The sequence below is a fragment of the Brachycentrus maculatus genome, unplaced genomic scaffold (assembly GCF_059751285.1).
Source record: "Brachycentrus maculatus isolate JH-2025_06_01 unplaced genomic scaffold, ASM5975128v1 h1tg000538l, whole genome shotgun sequence".
NCBI lineage: Eukaryota > Metazoa > Arthropoda > Insecta > Trichoptera > Brachycentridae > Brachycentrus > Brachycentrus maculatus.
Window position 1 is genome coordinate 46,989 of NW_028281284.1, and position 16,575 is coordinate 63,563.

At 33.1% G+C, this 16,575-nt stretch overlaps 1 protein-coding gene across 1 annotated transcript; it reads right to left on the reverse strand.

The window, feature by feature from the left end:
- Positions 1-648: 648 nt before the first annotated feature.
- Positions 649-16,283, reverse strand: LOC148301572 (uncharacterized). Its single transcript, XM_088273059.1, has 2 exons — positions 16,206-16,283; positions 649-1,680 (listed from the first exon to the last, which is right to left on the reverse strand). The coding sequence occupies exons 1-2, from the start codon at positions 16,281-16,283 to the stop codon at positions 685-687; spliced, it is 1,074 nt and encodes a 357-aa protein (XP_088129185.1). The 3' UTR covers positions 649-684.
- Positions 16,284-16,575: the final 292 nt, after the last annotated feature.

Here is a 16,575-nt window from a genome sequence, read left to right on the forward strand (position 1 = left end):
AAATAGTATTATGATATGAGATGAAAAGCGCATATTATGTAGTGGGACAATGATGTCGTTTTGCGGGGTTTATTCATATTCATCTGCATTGACGTACATACATCTTTGAACTATAATATTTGTAAGGTTTGAATATGATCACTATCAATATTGACTCTACACCTAATAGGTCGCACCATATGTACATGCACTGATCTACAAGATGCATGCAATAATGCTGACAACGTATCAGATATAACTTGTCATTCACTTTACCCTGACCTTGTGGGTTCAAGGAAGATATTGAAAAATTACTAGCTTCAACATTATATATTATTTTACAATCTCGACAGATTTCATCTATTACTATCATCGTAATAATGTCTTTGTGATTCAAATAATACATGATATTTAAATGGAAAATATATTACTGCGACTAACTAAAAAAAAGTCTTAAATATTTTGTGACGGCGAAAAAAATACCGCCCGTTATTTCGAGGATCACAACGCTTTTAATTATTTTATTTAACGATTTTATACTTTAGTACATGATAATTTGTATGAGTAAACAGGCACTTCGGATGTCATCTTTCACATTTCAAAATAATTAATTACCTACCTATTATACAATTAAAACAATGTTTTAGATAAACCGTTTTTTATGTCTTTGAACTTTGAATTGTACTCAGTTCGGGGAGTTAACCGTCAAACTTTAGTCGTTAGATCCAGGGGTGCAGTTCTGTGGAGTTTTAATCTTTTCACGTCGTGTCTCGCCGAGAAGAGCTCCGCCCCCGCGTCGTCGTGCGATTCGTCATTTCCGTCACTATCTGCATCTCCCTCTTCCTCGTCCGGAGTGGCTCTCCTCTCGTCGCTGGAGAAACTACCAGACTTCATGGACAGATCCATCGGGTTCTCTTGGACAGGCGAGGAAGTGCCTTTGCGGGAAACTGTCAAGCCGCCCGTGAAGTTCAGGGACGTTAGTGTCAGAGGTATCGGTCGCGGTAATTCATCGGCAGGTCTAGGTGACTCCATTTCTTCGGGATCTAACGATTCTTCTTCGTTGTCTACGTGAGGGGACTTGATGCTTCCACTCGACGGAGAAGATCTTTGGGACTTTAATACCGCGTCCAAATAAAATCTTTTGGTAAATGACTCTACGGTAGTTTCGTTGTTGTTGTTGTTCGTATATCTGTTGTTGTTGTTGGTGGCGGGCTTGAGAAGTCCTCGCGGAGGATAGAGCGCCGGATGGAAGCCTCCTGGGAAGAGGAGATGCGGCGGTGGCAACAGGGGCGGAGGGAATCCTGGCAAGGGCAGGCCGTGGAACGGAAGAGGCATGAAGAGGTCGGCGGCCGCGAGCGCTCTTCTTCTGCTATCATCTTCATTGTGCGGACTCTCCGGCGACATTCCTTTGTGGTATTCGTCTAGCAACATATCTCGTTGCGGGATGCCTTGGGGCGGGGGACCTTGGCTGCCTCGGAGCTGGCTGGCCGCCTGCTGCTGTTCTTGCAGGAGGCAGTGTATCTTGAACCAGTTGGACCTGCGGCCGTAGCGGGAGCCGCTCTTGGACATGCCGACCAGGAGGCACTTCCGTAGGCGGCAGGCCTTGCACGCGGTGCGGTTCTTCTTGTTGATGACGCATTCGCCATTGTTCTTGCACTCGGAAATGGAGCTCAGGTTGTTATAGGACCTCCCGAAAAAAGACTGGAACAAAAAGAGAAAATAACAAATATTAGTATAACGCTCAAACTTTGACTTATAATTAGAATTATTAGCTCAGTGCATGATTATCGTTTGCTTCATCACATTTTATTTTACGATTTATAGATTTTAAAATTAACTTTGTATAATCGTCTTAAACATAAAGGTAACTGGATGTATTCAATAAAAAAAGTTGGTGAACACGGGGTACCTACTATAGAATATTTCACCAAAACCGGTATTCGTGATTAATGTCGGGTTCAGTTGTTCATTTGCCTAATAATGAAGTAATTTGGGCAGTAATTAAATCTCGAACCGTGTTATTCCATCAATTTTAAAAATACATATTAAAATATTTTAAATTGAGCATTATTAATCAATGTCCTGACGTGCATTAAAAGTGCTCACATACTCTGACTTGATATATTTGGAAATGTTCTCAAATAAAGTTTCCAGAGTAATCATTAAACCAAATATAAGTGATTGATGATAGCCGCAAAAGCGAGTATTACTGTTAAAACAAATATCACGACTTGTAAATACTCAAATGTATCTCACACTGGGATTAAAACGTTTCACTGTAATTATAATTACTAAAGTAATCAAGCACAATTTTAAAATCAGAAAAATGAATAATTTTTAAGGTGACCTCTGGTCTAAGATGCTAGTTTTTATCTTCATACAGACATGCCACATCTAAGGTGGTGAAATATGTTATAGTGTACGTGTACTCGTATTTTCATATATTGTATTAGATTCATGTGCAAAAAAAGCCATCCCGATGTTGCAAGTGGGTGGAAACTAGTATGTCTGGATTTATTCTGGATGAAATCTTCATTTTATAATTAATAATGAATTAGTGCTGGTTTTATAAATTACAAAACCAGGACCAAGACATACCATAATTTGGTGTAAATAACGATTTCTAACAATTATTCTTCCTTTGGTGGAGATGTACAGCGAATACCTGGTACATTATTTGTATTCATCTTACGAGTGACAATTAGTGTGTAAAGCTATTTGTTGGAATTAATCCAAATCACCTATTTACTACTTTTCAATGTTTTCTTAAGTTTTTTAGTTTCTACTTTGAGGGGTTGGAGGTAGTAGAGGAAGGGGAAGATCTCCTACTACATAGGTTGATCAAATCAATAATGAAACAAGTTCATGGGTAGTTGGAGCTATGGGATGGCGTTGTGTCGAGAGGTCGAGGATAACTATAAAAAATGTGTTTAAAAGAATGAGATATGATAGTCGCAATCCTCAGCAATGAGGACAACAACGAAAAAGAAGAAGAAGTTTTTACGATTGAGATAATAGTCCTAGATAATATTTGTACATTAATATAATTGTTTGTTTCTCAGTAATCAGTAAAGAAAAATCGAATGCAGTACATCATAGGTTGTAGCCAAACGTGTAAGACATAAGCTAATAAAGGAAACATGAGTTAATTTTAAGCTATATTATCTGCTATAGACTATGTTTAAATAACAAACCGAATTGAAAAGCCAAACAGCGTGCTTTTTGTGCTGTATTTGTCATCAATTTTCACCCCCAAGGCTAATAAAATAAGCTACAAATAAAAAGATTGGCCAGTTCGGATCTTTTACAACAATTCAAAAGAATGAAAAAACTTCTGGAGATGATTTAATGCCTCAAAACGCTATCTGTATTAAATCTTAAGAAGATTTTGGATTGTGACTTTGAGGATCTTATTAATTTTTAATATATATATGAGCGTATATATGATGTATTTAATGAGATAAATCATAAATTTTCATTTCACGTTTCGCATTTTGTATTCATTCGTTTCTTGTACTCGGTTCTTCTGACAAGACATAGTGGAAATAAGACGTATCTGTTTAATGTTTGTGTAATTTAAATGCATGTATGTTCGTCGAAATAGTTAAGATTTCCCGTAAGTGGTAAGGGAGCAAGTTATGTAGGAGAATGTTGCTAATGGGAATAAACAAATTACTCTACAACAAGATTACACAGTCTACAATTAAAACAGGCGTTAACGCGTTGTACTCTGCTAAAATAAACGTGTTGGGTAAATACTCAATACTAAATACACAATCCGCGAACACGCGCAATCTAAATTACTCAGAGCTTTTTCCACTTTGAGCAATTATCGCTTCGACTCTAAACATGCTTTCAAATCCTGGATATTACTGGAAATGCATAAGCCATTATTATTACTAGTTGCAGCTTTGAATTATGAGTATTGTAATTGGTCTTAGATATTTAGAAGAAGATAACTATTATTAACCAAATATTTTTATACGGAGTGTGGTCCAGTAGGTATTACTAAAGCAGTCTTTGGTTCTGGGCCTCAGAATTGAAATCTCCTGTTTCTTAAAATTTATTTTTACTAATAAATATTACCTCTATTTTAAGATAATATTCTAAATTGTTGTTAAAAAGAATAATAATAACCCATATCTCTTGTCGTATTGACGTAATGTTATCTTGATCATTATAACAAGAAGGCAAGACGATCAATCCTGCGCTTCAAACTAGGGTAAATTAAATAAATAAAAGAGTGAAAAAACAGTAATATTTATTTTAACCCCACCTGATAATCAAACCCGAGGCCTCCAGCATGTAGTTAAACGCACTAACCAAAACACTACAGAGGCGAATACATTAAATGTTATTAATTTGAAAATATAGTAGGTAGGCACACAAAAAAAAAATTACCTCTAAAAATAATTATCCTAAAAACAAGAGTATAACTATTTTTTTGCTGTTCAATATGTAGTTATTTTATAATGACATTCACTTTCATGTTAATATTTTGCTTAATAAAAGTAAAAAAAATGTATTAATCATATATTTTATATTTTGTATTATACGAGTATACTTTTCTGAACCAGCCACTTGAAATATGTATCTCCTCACACTACTTTTTTTTCTGAGTTGATTCAGTTTACGAATAGGGTTAACTTTAAATACAGAGATAGAAAAAATGTTATTTGTTTTTTGTTTTTATTTTTTTTGTTACTTTGTGGGTTTCGTCGAGAGAAAAAACCGTTAGTACTAAGAAAAAAAACAGTCCTATAGACTACAAAGTTGAAATCGAAGTAAAAAGGAAAATAGGTTTTTATTATTTTTATTGATTGTAAATAACGCTGGATACAATGTCCGATGCAATTGTCAATTTCCCTGCATATCGTAACACTCTTGTTGCCTCACCCGGCGGTAATCTCATTTCGCCAGAAACAATTCGATTGTACGTTTGCGCAGGAAATCGCCTTCATAGTCTGAATCCGATCTTACATAAAAACTTCTTACGCCGGTTGACAATCTAATACAAAGGTCCGTTCGATAATGGCATGTCTGCGGAATTACACTGCCATTGGGATGTACAGGTAAAATGACACGAATTAAATATTGCACGGAGAGGCGAACCATTACGCTGAGGGCATTATTTTCCTAACGAAACATTAACCAGCCAGTTGGGCACTGCCTTGCGCAATGCGTCGTCCTCGATTGAAGAGAGTTTGCAGGTAGCATTGATGAACCGGAGCTTCCCAACATTACTAAACGATATTATTTTTTTTACATCTCATCAAAGATGAAGAATAATATGGAAGCCTGGGCATTTACGGGGCTGACGCCTGTATGATAAACATTTGGGTCAAAAGCCATTCATATCACGAAATCCCTTTTCTTAAAATATCAAAATGGCAGCATATTTGACCATACGTTGCAGCATATTTTTACAACTGATTTGAGAGATACGCGGTTTTTTGTTAACCATTTTTTAAACCGTTTGCTATCATTGACAAGGAAATTAAAAAATATAATATTTAAGAATAAATGACTGAAACACATGTTTCATGATCAAGGTTTTTAATTCATCTTAATCAATGAAATTAATAATAAAAAATACAATTTTTATATATAATTTTTTGATAATAATTATATATAATTTTTTGATATCTCATCGAAGATGAAGAATAATACTGAAGCCTGGGCACCTGAAGACCGTCATAGACTGGTTTAAGTGATCACTTTACACACGTGTAACATTCACCAATTCTACCCATTATTGACAACCACACTACTCTAATTCTTAAAAGTTTTATTTAAATTAACCAATTTTGAAACGTTGTTCTTGAATCACTAGTGAAGTTTCACTGAAGTTCTAGTGAATACATATTTTGATAAAAGTAATTAAAAAGAATTTTTTATCAACTCAACTCAACTAAATCTTACAATAAGCTACAAATTAAAAGAATGTCCTGTTGGGATCTTTTTCCACAGTTCAAAACAATAAGCAAAAATTTCTGGAGAAGATTGAACGAGTCAAAACGTTATATTAATCCATTCAATCTTCACGGTAGTTTAAAATGCTATTACAAGGCGAAACAATTGTCACAAATTATATATTCCGACCCGACGTTGTCCAGTACATAGACGCCTGCACAACCCCGACTAGCATAGAAGACAGACACGGAAAAGTGCATAGACATTTGCAGAAAATGCAAATAATTGTGGACTACAGCTTTGGGTCGTATGACAGTTTGAGCAGCGTTCCATGTGACAAGTTTGGCACAAGTAAATCGCCTCAGTAATCCCGAGTCGCCACCGCACCGTTTGGATACGCGTCTTTTGCGCAATCGTTTGATGTCATAAACGATTACGGACCTACATATTATGTTCTTACCTATGTACATACACAAAAGTCGTACCTACATGTGTGTGACAGAAAACGTCACAGCGGCGCTATTATAAACAGATTTGAATGGGACAAACGCATTTAACCGTGACACAATTGAAAAATTATAGTGAATTTCCAAAAATACAATATTTGATTTCTGACAGTAAAAAGACAAGTGCCGACTCGCATAATCACTGTTTGTGTAATTGCTGAAATTTAATTGAAGGAAGAATATTATCGGATACCCGAGCACGCACGATTTGACGAGTAAATAGTATACGTGTTAAATTTTCTTATCAAACTAAGGCTTAGCAAATGCAAACATAGAGGTTATAGGTATTATGCAATATTTAGAGTCATGAAATACATTTATTACTTGCCGCAACCAGTCGCACGTTGCTGTGAGTCAGTCTGATTAAATGCAAAAAAAATTAACAGTATGATTTTGTTTTAAATTTCTCATTGCTAGTTGGTATATTATATTTTAACGGCTGTCCAAGATACTAGCTTTCCATCATTAGCGATTTTAGTATTGCATATGTTGTTGTCACGTTAAACAGATGGCGCTGCCATTTTCATGGACAAGAAAGCTGTTTTTTTAACATTAAAATAAGCACGCATTGAATTGCAATGTTTTGTCAAAATCAAAGCAATCGGTGAATAAAATATATTTAAGTTTTTGAACAAACGAAAATTTACATAATTTAAACATACTCATATTTGTTTAAATTAAATGTTATTTACTTAACAATTAAGGATTACATAATTTTTTTAGCATTAAATCATTTTGTTCTAATTTTATAGCAAGTTAATCGATTTTTGTTCTAATGTTATACATACAACAAGGAACTGAGGAGTAAAAACTTGTTTTTTTTTTAAATACATATGATATTATTAATTAAATCATGTAGATAACATCAATGGACTGAATTATTCAATAAATTATACACACAAAATTTTGAGTAATTAATTGCCATGAACAGATTACCTAATTGATTATTTTCTTCGAATAGTTTTAATGTAATACTAGGTCACAAGTACCTACACACACAAACTATCGGGAAAACCGCCATTTTGTTGAGAGCGAAACCATTTTCCGCCAACTGGTGTATAACGGCCGTTACAGGTAACCGCTTCAGTGCATTTTCTTTGTAGACGAGGACGTCACTAAGACCCAACTGCTTAACCATTCAAAAATCAGACATTTATGATCAATTTTTACAAATATGTTTCTGAGATTTTTATTTAGTCTCAGGGTGATAATGATCTCAAGTCATTATTAATAATTCAGAGAAACATTGAAAACAAAGATGACTTGATTAAAATTATTAGACTGAAATCATGGTTGTACAGATGTTTTAAAATATGGACGTTTTACGCAAACAAGATATTTTTACTACTTTTGAAACTTCTATAATTTTAATGTGATTCAAATTATAAGACTAAAATAATGGTTATATAGAATTCTTAAAGCATGGACGCTTAGGGCGATTTATCCATCAAAAGAAGTATTAAATTTGCTACTAAACTTGTTTTTTGCAGGATTTTTCAGGAAATTTGTAACTCCTTTAGTTTTTCGTATTTTATTAAAAATCATCAATGTATAGATTTCTCAAAACATGGACGGTTTGGGCATAAATATCAAAATTAATATTTTTATCAAAACCGATTTTCAAAAGATTTTTAAGGGCTTTCGAAACTCCATTAATTTGTCATATTTGATTAAAAAATTTAGACTAGTATCATAAATGAATAGAATTATTAAAACAGGTATTCATAATTAAGCATGTTTTTCAAACGATTTTTAGGACTTTTAAACCTCAAATGTATTTTTTTAATATATTTGATTAAAATTATGAAACTGAAATCATGGTTGTGTAGACTTCTTTAAACATGAACGTTTTCATCTAAACTATCAAAACAGATATTCGCATCTAAACATGGTTTTATTTAGACTTTTTCAGGAATTTCGAATCATTTCTTATAATTTTTCCCGACAAGATGAAAATATTCACGTTTCTCTGCTATCGTGTATTTAAAAACACTTAGAGCTTTGATCGATAAAAAATATGTTTTTAGGTTATCATTGGAATACCAAAGTTAGAGACCGTGATATGTCCTGACGTACTGGAACGTATGATTTTTTGGGAATTAAGTGCTATGTTTTTTGGGAATTAAGTGCTTATTTGATAAGTAATCTTAAAAAAATATTTATAATATTGGACAACCCTGGAGAATTTAACGACTTAACAACATAACGGAACATTAGCAAGGTCACAAAAATTGCTTCCAAAATTTGATTGAACCAAGTTACCGTGAACCACCATTGTTGAGGCTGTTGCATAACTTATAATGGTCTGGTACATATCTTAAAAGCCTTATGAAACTTATTGTAAAGCCACTCTGATAATGGTTATGCACAGTGCTCGCGTTCCCATAAAGTTGTTTGTTCACAGTAGTTGGATTTAATGGTACCTATTTAATTTGAGGTAGTTGAAAGATGGCGCCGAAGAGATACGGAGGCATATTAAACTCACTCTCATTTTCAGAATATTAGCAGTTTATCATTTTCAGGGATTCATTGTTTATTTTAACGGACCTATTGTTATCGTACTGTGACATTGGCACAGATATTTTAGTTAATCCTGGAAATTAATTGAGGTTTCAAGGTCTAAATAAATATCATTTTTGTTATCTAATGTATACCTCACTACTTTTTATTTTTAAATTTGTGTTTTACTTAGTAAATATCATATTTCATAAAATCTACTGTGACACATGTTTCGATGCATTTTTACCTCAAAATGACTGCTGAATCAATTAATGAAATGTTTTTTTAGTTGTTAGCAAAAACTGTTTTTTATTTAGTTATTCATGTAGAGCGTATGGTGGTATGGACATGTGGAGCGAATGGATAGCGAGAGAATGACTAAGAAAATATATGTGGCGACTGTGAGAGGGAAAACAGAACGTGGACGACCGAAAAAGACTTGGCACGATCAGATCAATCAGAACCTAAAATCTGGCGGTGTCAAAAGTCTGCGTAATCGGAGGGCATGTATGACTAGATGTATGGATGTGAAGGAGGCGAGGAGTGTATGTCAGGACAGAAGAGTGTGGCGTTCCATCCTCTCTGCCTACCCTTGCGGGGAAACGGCGTGATGGTAGTAGTAGTAGTAGTAGTATATATATACATATATATATATATATATATATATATATATATATATATATATATATATATATATATATATATATATATATATATATATATATATATATATATATACATAAAATATAAGAGATTGAAAATTTACAAGGATGTACTGATTGATCCCTGAAATCACATAAGTGTCGAAAATATTAAGATATATTAAGTTATGAAACCAATTTTTAAAAACTCAGTTGGCTAAAATATGCAACGGCTACTTAATTCGTAATGATCGAATGCGCCACGGTTTGGTCACCCCTGATCTACCTAAACATAATAACTTTATTATTAAATCAAGGTGTTAACCACTACCATGTTACGAGGGGGCGGATGTTACAAGTGAAATATTTCAATTTGATGTGACACGAAACACGACCGAAAAACTGGATACATTAGTATCGGAAAAACATTGTTTTCTCGAATATTTGTGCATGTACCTACACATACTTGTATCCACCTACTTCACATATTAAACAAATTTTATAATTTATACGCGCATAAATCAAACATGATTTTTTTGCCCGGGTCCCATTCGTTTTCCGCCGTACAAGAAATGTAAATCAAATATAAAATACTAGTCCATTACTGGCAGAACACTTCGCAGTCTGCAGGTCTAGGTTGAAATTTACGACATTCATGCGCAATCCCATTTCGATTCACAAAACTCCATGTGATTTTTTTTCGAGATTGCATTCTAAGTCGTGAGTCTTGAAAATATAAGCACTAGATGTGGATCGCTCTCATAAAAAAGCAACAAATCTTTTCGGAGAACAATCCGCTATATGGCAGTGACTAGTTTAATACATTTCAGACGGTTATCTAGTAAGGCACAATGTGCGAATCATCTGTCCTTGAAATTGTAGCGGAATACGCGATCGTATCCCGGCATATTGCGTACGCAGGAGAAGTAGACAATCTAGAGCAGAAAATAGATAAGTGCTGGCCACAGACAAGCGTAGACTAAATGCAGGAAATAGATTGCGAAACCGTGCTGCTTCAAGGAGCCTGAAATCGACAACGGAAACGGTTCAGAGCGTCCGTGACTCACAACGATCCGTTAAGATCTAGTTATCCGTTAATTGTTGATCGTTAGTGGTTGTTTTTGGGAGTAATCCAGGTTTCTGACCGAATTCACGATCCGTTAAAATATGCGAAATGCAGTATTATGATATTTTTTTATAAGTGTCTCAACCTGATGAAACATTTATGGTTTTTATATCAATAAAGATGGTAAAGTCTCAGGGCTTACAACCTGGCATTTTGCTGGCATAAAAGATCACTATATAACAATCCTTATCGTTCATCGTTCACTTTGTGTAATATTACTTAAAACACTATTTTAAGACTATAGGTTTCTGAATAACCATTCCATCAAATGGACCAGGTCAAATGCAGACTTAATGTTTTTAACAGGTATTACAAAGAGTGATGAATAATAAGGAGAGTGTTATATTACCATAACATAAAGTTAACAATGCTTTTGATATCCGAAATAAATCACTTAGTACACATGTGTAACGTTATCGCTTTTGCTCAATATTAAGCATCCATAATGCATTATTTGAGATGTATATATTATAGTATAGGTATATGAATTAATTTATATCCATCTTTCATGACAGTATTTTACGCATTATTGGGCAGAAAAGCGTTGTAAAATATAGTTAAAACATAAAAATAAAACATTCTTCAGACTGTAACATTATCAGTACCGTAGAACGGGGCTACTTGAACTTTAATGTGTTACTTGAGCCCAGTACAAAAAAATAATGTTATTTGGTCTACAATAATGAACGTATAAGTGTCACCTGTCAGGAAAACAATGAATCATGTCGATACGTTGATTATTGTGAAACAAATACAGATCTAAATAAAAAAAATATATAAGTTGTACTGGTAAGAAAGTTTGTATTTTCACGCGTTGATGAGAAGATCTGTAATTCTTGATACAAGTCATGTTTACACAAATATCAAAAACTCAAAAGTGGTCTTTAGGAAGTAATTTATTTTAATTTTCAAAAAATCTTCTATTTAAACGATGTAATGAAATATACCACTTGATTGCACTAAATCAATAAATAATGTAATGAAAGATGTGACATTGTTCCTAATATCATTAAAACTATAATATAAACGAAATGCGTAACAAAAACGCATGAAATTTCTTTAACTAGGGTTGGCCAGACACGAGCCTAATTTCTGATTGATATTGCCACGCGGATTGGGAAATTAGTTATCTATTTCACTATTAATGCTGAACTCGATGACATTAATTTCCTCGGGTCACTAGGCATAGCATTGGCAAATGATAAACTTTCAACTTAATTTAATTTATTCAAGGAGTTCAATCGAAATCATTTTAAGGTACTATAAACATAATTATTGCAATAAAATATTGGTAGTATAAAGATATCTTAATTCCAATTGCGTCTAATTAAGTACACTTCGCAATATTATTAAGAAAAAACAAATTAAGATAATGGACTTTAAATCAAGGAACGGAATTTTTGCAACTAATTGTTTGGCTTGAAAATTCGTAGGTAATAATCAATTTGAATGAAATTAAAATAATTATCAATTTCACCACCACTACCATACACCCTTATCCTTGCCCTTTGGTGTGTAGGACACTGCATTACACTGATGCAGTTTCAAGTAATTCGTTAATTATATGAAGGCAATGTCATCAGTCCTGCGCTTCACGTACCATTCCAGGGTGATATTAAATAAATATTAGAGTAAAATAACTCTTATATTTATTGTGACTCCCTTTTAAAACCAGGGATTTTCAATATGGGAGCAAACGCTCCAACCATGACAATACGGAGGCGGATAAAATTAAATACAGAAGAAAAAAAATATTTCCCGTACTAGTAACTTAATATTTTTAAAATTAATAATTATGTGATTTCTTAAGCCGACTCAGTCTGCTATCGTAGTGTAGTGGTTAGTGCTTTTGACTACCGTGCTGGAGGTTACGGGTTCTTTTATCACGGGGTTCCACGTAAATTTGAATGATTTTAAGTTTTTATATTTATTTTATGTAACGTCGTATTCATATTTTCTTTTTATTGCAGATTAAATAAATAAAAAAAAATAGGAATATAAAATTATGTCAAGAAATTGTGAATAAAATATTATTTCACTTCATTTTATGATCTTCTGATGTCATTCGAATGATCATTCGAAAACACTCGAGCTGTTTGTTTTTGTAGCAATCTCGTGAAATAATACTATTCATTGATTTGCATAGCCCACTTTTTGTCAAAATTAATTTAATACCTTTCCGATGATAAAAATTATTTTTTGCCCAAATCGGGTCCAACAGAGCACTTTGTAAAATAAAAACTCGAATTGCGTCGAATCTGACGGCGATAAAAATGCAATAGCTTTCGTGTTTATATGACTGTAAAAAGGAAACTTATTGCGGGTAAAAACAAAACGACAATGTAAATTCAGGAGGTTTCCGACGCTGGGCATTGTTTATTCATTGAACAATGCGATTAAACAGCCAACAGAGCATGACATCTCCCGGCAGACCGACTAAGTATTCGGTCTATTAATTCTCTCGAGCTGTGGCACAATTGCATCCCGCGGGCCCATTTAAATTCACCATAGGGTACTTACCTACTCAATTTTACTTCAAATGAAGGTAATATTGGATGCATGACGATATCAAACACCCACACTACTAATTAAATGGGTTTTTAAATCTACAATAAAAAGTCCTATGTACTTATAAAATAGAGATTTTTTTATAATTCCCTATTTTTATTTTTATGGCATTACCGCTGTAAAAATTTTAAAATCTGTCCACTTCTATAGTGAAGTGTTTGGCTTCTATGCTAGAAACACAGGTTTAAATCCCAGGGGGGTTTGAATAAACATGATCAATTGATTTTTCACTCTAATATTTATTTAATACTACCCTGGACTGGTACCCTAAGCGGAGGGCTGATCATCAAGGCAGATGCCTTTATATATTTAACGATCAAGATGACATTGCTTTTATATGATGTAGTTATAAATGCACCAAACGATGGAGATAAGGGTTAAAAGAAATGAAAACGGTTTGTTTTGTGATATTTGATTCAGCAAAGTAAATCTGTATTTCTGTTTGAGAGATTTTGAAAGAGTTAAAATGCACCAAACTGATCGTTTAAAGAGTGTGCATAGTTATAATAAGTCGTACAATACATACTTATTTAAATTTTAGAAAATTGTTATGAATAAAGTAGCATTCTCGCAAGTCGAAATCAGAGGGAGGGATGAAGGAAGAATGTAATTTTAATACGTAGTTAATTTTTGTGATGCCAAATTTTGAATGTAATTATTTAATGTCTGATCAGAGTGACCAGAAGCGCGTTTAAGGCAATAAAAATAAAATGGATTATGTCTGCGGTCGATAAAAATTAATTAAATTTAAATTAAAAATGTCTGGGAGGAGAGAGCGTCAAATGAGACCCGATGTAACCTTGGGTGTCGAAAGATGGCCCCATAAATTTGGCAATATAAAAGCAGTAAAAATGTAAAGTGCATTTGCAAATCGGGGTAAGTCAAACTTCAAGTTTACAACTTTTGTTTTTGTTACCGACCTATTGTAACGCAACGGTCTGTTTGCATTGCGCCATCTTGGAAGTTTAATTTCACTTTTGAACTCACAACCATTACCGAAAACTTTACGTCTATCGACAAGAGTCGAAGTCTGGAATCATCCACCGTTACGGGAACTTGTAGCGGTCAATGATGACGCGTGCCACTTGTACTGTGTAAAGGGAATCACCCTACACCTTATACACACCGACAAGGTGTAAGGTGATTCCCACTATTACACAAATAACCCAATTAACCATTGTAAACATCTATAATCAATGCATAGTCACTTATTTACTACTGCATGCCAAGAAAATCGTTCATAACGATGGTTTAACTTGAAATATTAACAAAATAATTGTCATAAAAAGTATATATTTCTTTTATGTTGCTGAGCTTAGAGAGTATTTTAAAATAATATATTAGGAATTTTGACCTGATAAGTTTACAAGACATAAAAGTAAGCTTGATTGTTCTATTTTATATATTATTCTACACACATTTAAAAAAAATTTGTAATAAATAAATAATAGAAATAAATAAAATAAAAAAAAACTATAAAAGTAATTCATTAATAATAAAATGTTTCAACTCTTAAAAGAGAGAAATCATGTTCTACAATGGACAGTTTTGCGAACGTTACACAAGTTTATAAACTGGTTACTTAATTAACTAACTAACCATCAAGCTAATTCCACGCAGCGGTAAGCAGAGATAATAAAACGCCGCACCAATCTGTCTTTGCAAATAATCCGTCCGTAGAATATATTTTACAGTACGGTATTCAACATGATAATGATGGACAGCGTCATTAACTGACTGAATCGTTGTATTTAAAAATATTTTGATACAATTATTTCAAAAAAAATATTATTGGGGTCGAGATAACTGGTAAACGAGAACTTTGTAAGTTTGGTTACGTCATCCTGCGCAAAAGTTGAGAACCTCTGACTTGTGTTGTAAGATCGTTAATTTGTTATTCGCGTGTAAACTCAAACAGACATTATTAACTATTTGTAGTCAATAACGATCATCATTTGACACTTGACATTTATTTTGATATTTCTTCATTAACAAGTTGAGTTTACTAAAGATGTATAATTTGCAGGATGCTAATATAATAATATTTAGTCCAAATGAGTTGCTGTTGTTGGTTCGTGTCAAGGATTTAAATGTATTAAAAATATTTATTGCTCTCTGGAATGCGACCATTAAATTAATGTGCACAATAGCTCACGTATCTAAAACTCATACAAATATAAAATTATTGCAACATTTTGAGTGTGTACAAATACTTGTTCACAAAATCTGGATTATCTCAGGATTCGGACCTCACATACTAATATAAGAGTTTCTGCTTAGTAAAAAGCTTCTTAACATCTCACCAATAGATGTCTCTAGTGAAGTTCTAGTGATTCAAGAACAAGGTTTCTAAATTTGTTAATATAAATAGAACTTCCAAGAATTTGAGTAGTGTGGTTGTCAATAATGTGTAGAATTGGTGAATGTAACACGTGTAAAGTGATCACTTAAACCAGTCTATGACGGTCATCAGCTCCGTAAATGCTCAGACTTCAATATTCTACTTCATCTTTGATGAGATGTCAAAAAATAATAAATAATTATTGCATTATTCTCTAATAATATACAATATAGTATGTGAAATTGTATTTTTTATTTTCAAATTAATTGGGTGTTATATTTTTCACATTTACCTTCCCTATCCTCACTATTCGGCGCGCAAACAAGCCTCTGAAATAGAAGCTTTGCGAATTATTTCTTTGAAAAAAGCGTATCTAATATATCTTTATTTTTAGGTGTCGTATATTTAGCTACGAAGCATTTTATTGGATGGTATTTTATATTTACAAAAAATCTTTTTACTATTATATCCTGACCATATTTTGACAATGCCGGAGGGTGTTTACATTACTCGTATTGAACTGCATTAATGTTTTATGAAGTATTTGACGTAGATAATAAACATACATTATTTTATTTACTGTATTAAATTATTACCATTTTGAAATAAAGTTATTACAGTATTTTAATTACCTTGCATCCTTCGCAGGTAAAAGCTCCAAAATGAAATCCTGCTGCAGGTTCTCCGCACACTTTACATTGCTGGTTCATCTGAAAACAAAATTAAAATAAGTAAACCAAGAAAATCACTATCATTCAGCATTTTAACCACGAAGTGGCAAACTTTTTAAATTAGAACAACGTTAAACCCTGGCAGAGAAGGGATGGCGTTAAGCATGGCTTAGTTTTGATTGTCTGATAATTCAGTTTTTTTTGGATTGTGTTGTGTAGACTATAAATCAGTTTCAGGTTAAATTTCCTTCCAGTATTTTATTACATATTATTATTTTAAACAACAAATAAATAAAAGAGGAAAAAATATTTGTGTTTTTATTATTTACAA

What these genes read in the sequence shown, in the direction of transcription:
- LOC148301572 (XM_088273059.1), bottom strand. Translation starts at nt 16,283, where the DNA reads ATGAACCAGCAATGTAAAGTGTGCGGAGAACCTGCAGCAGGATTTCAT. An exon ending in TTACCTGCGAAGGATGCAAG is followed by an intron (nt 1,681 to 16,205) that starts GTAATTAAAATA and finishes TTTTTGTTCCAG; the next exon opens with TCTTTTTTCGGGAGGTCCTA.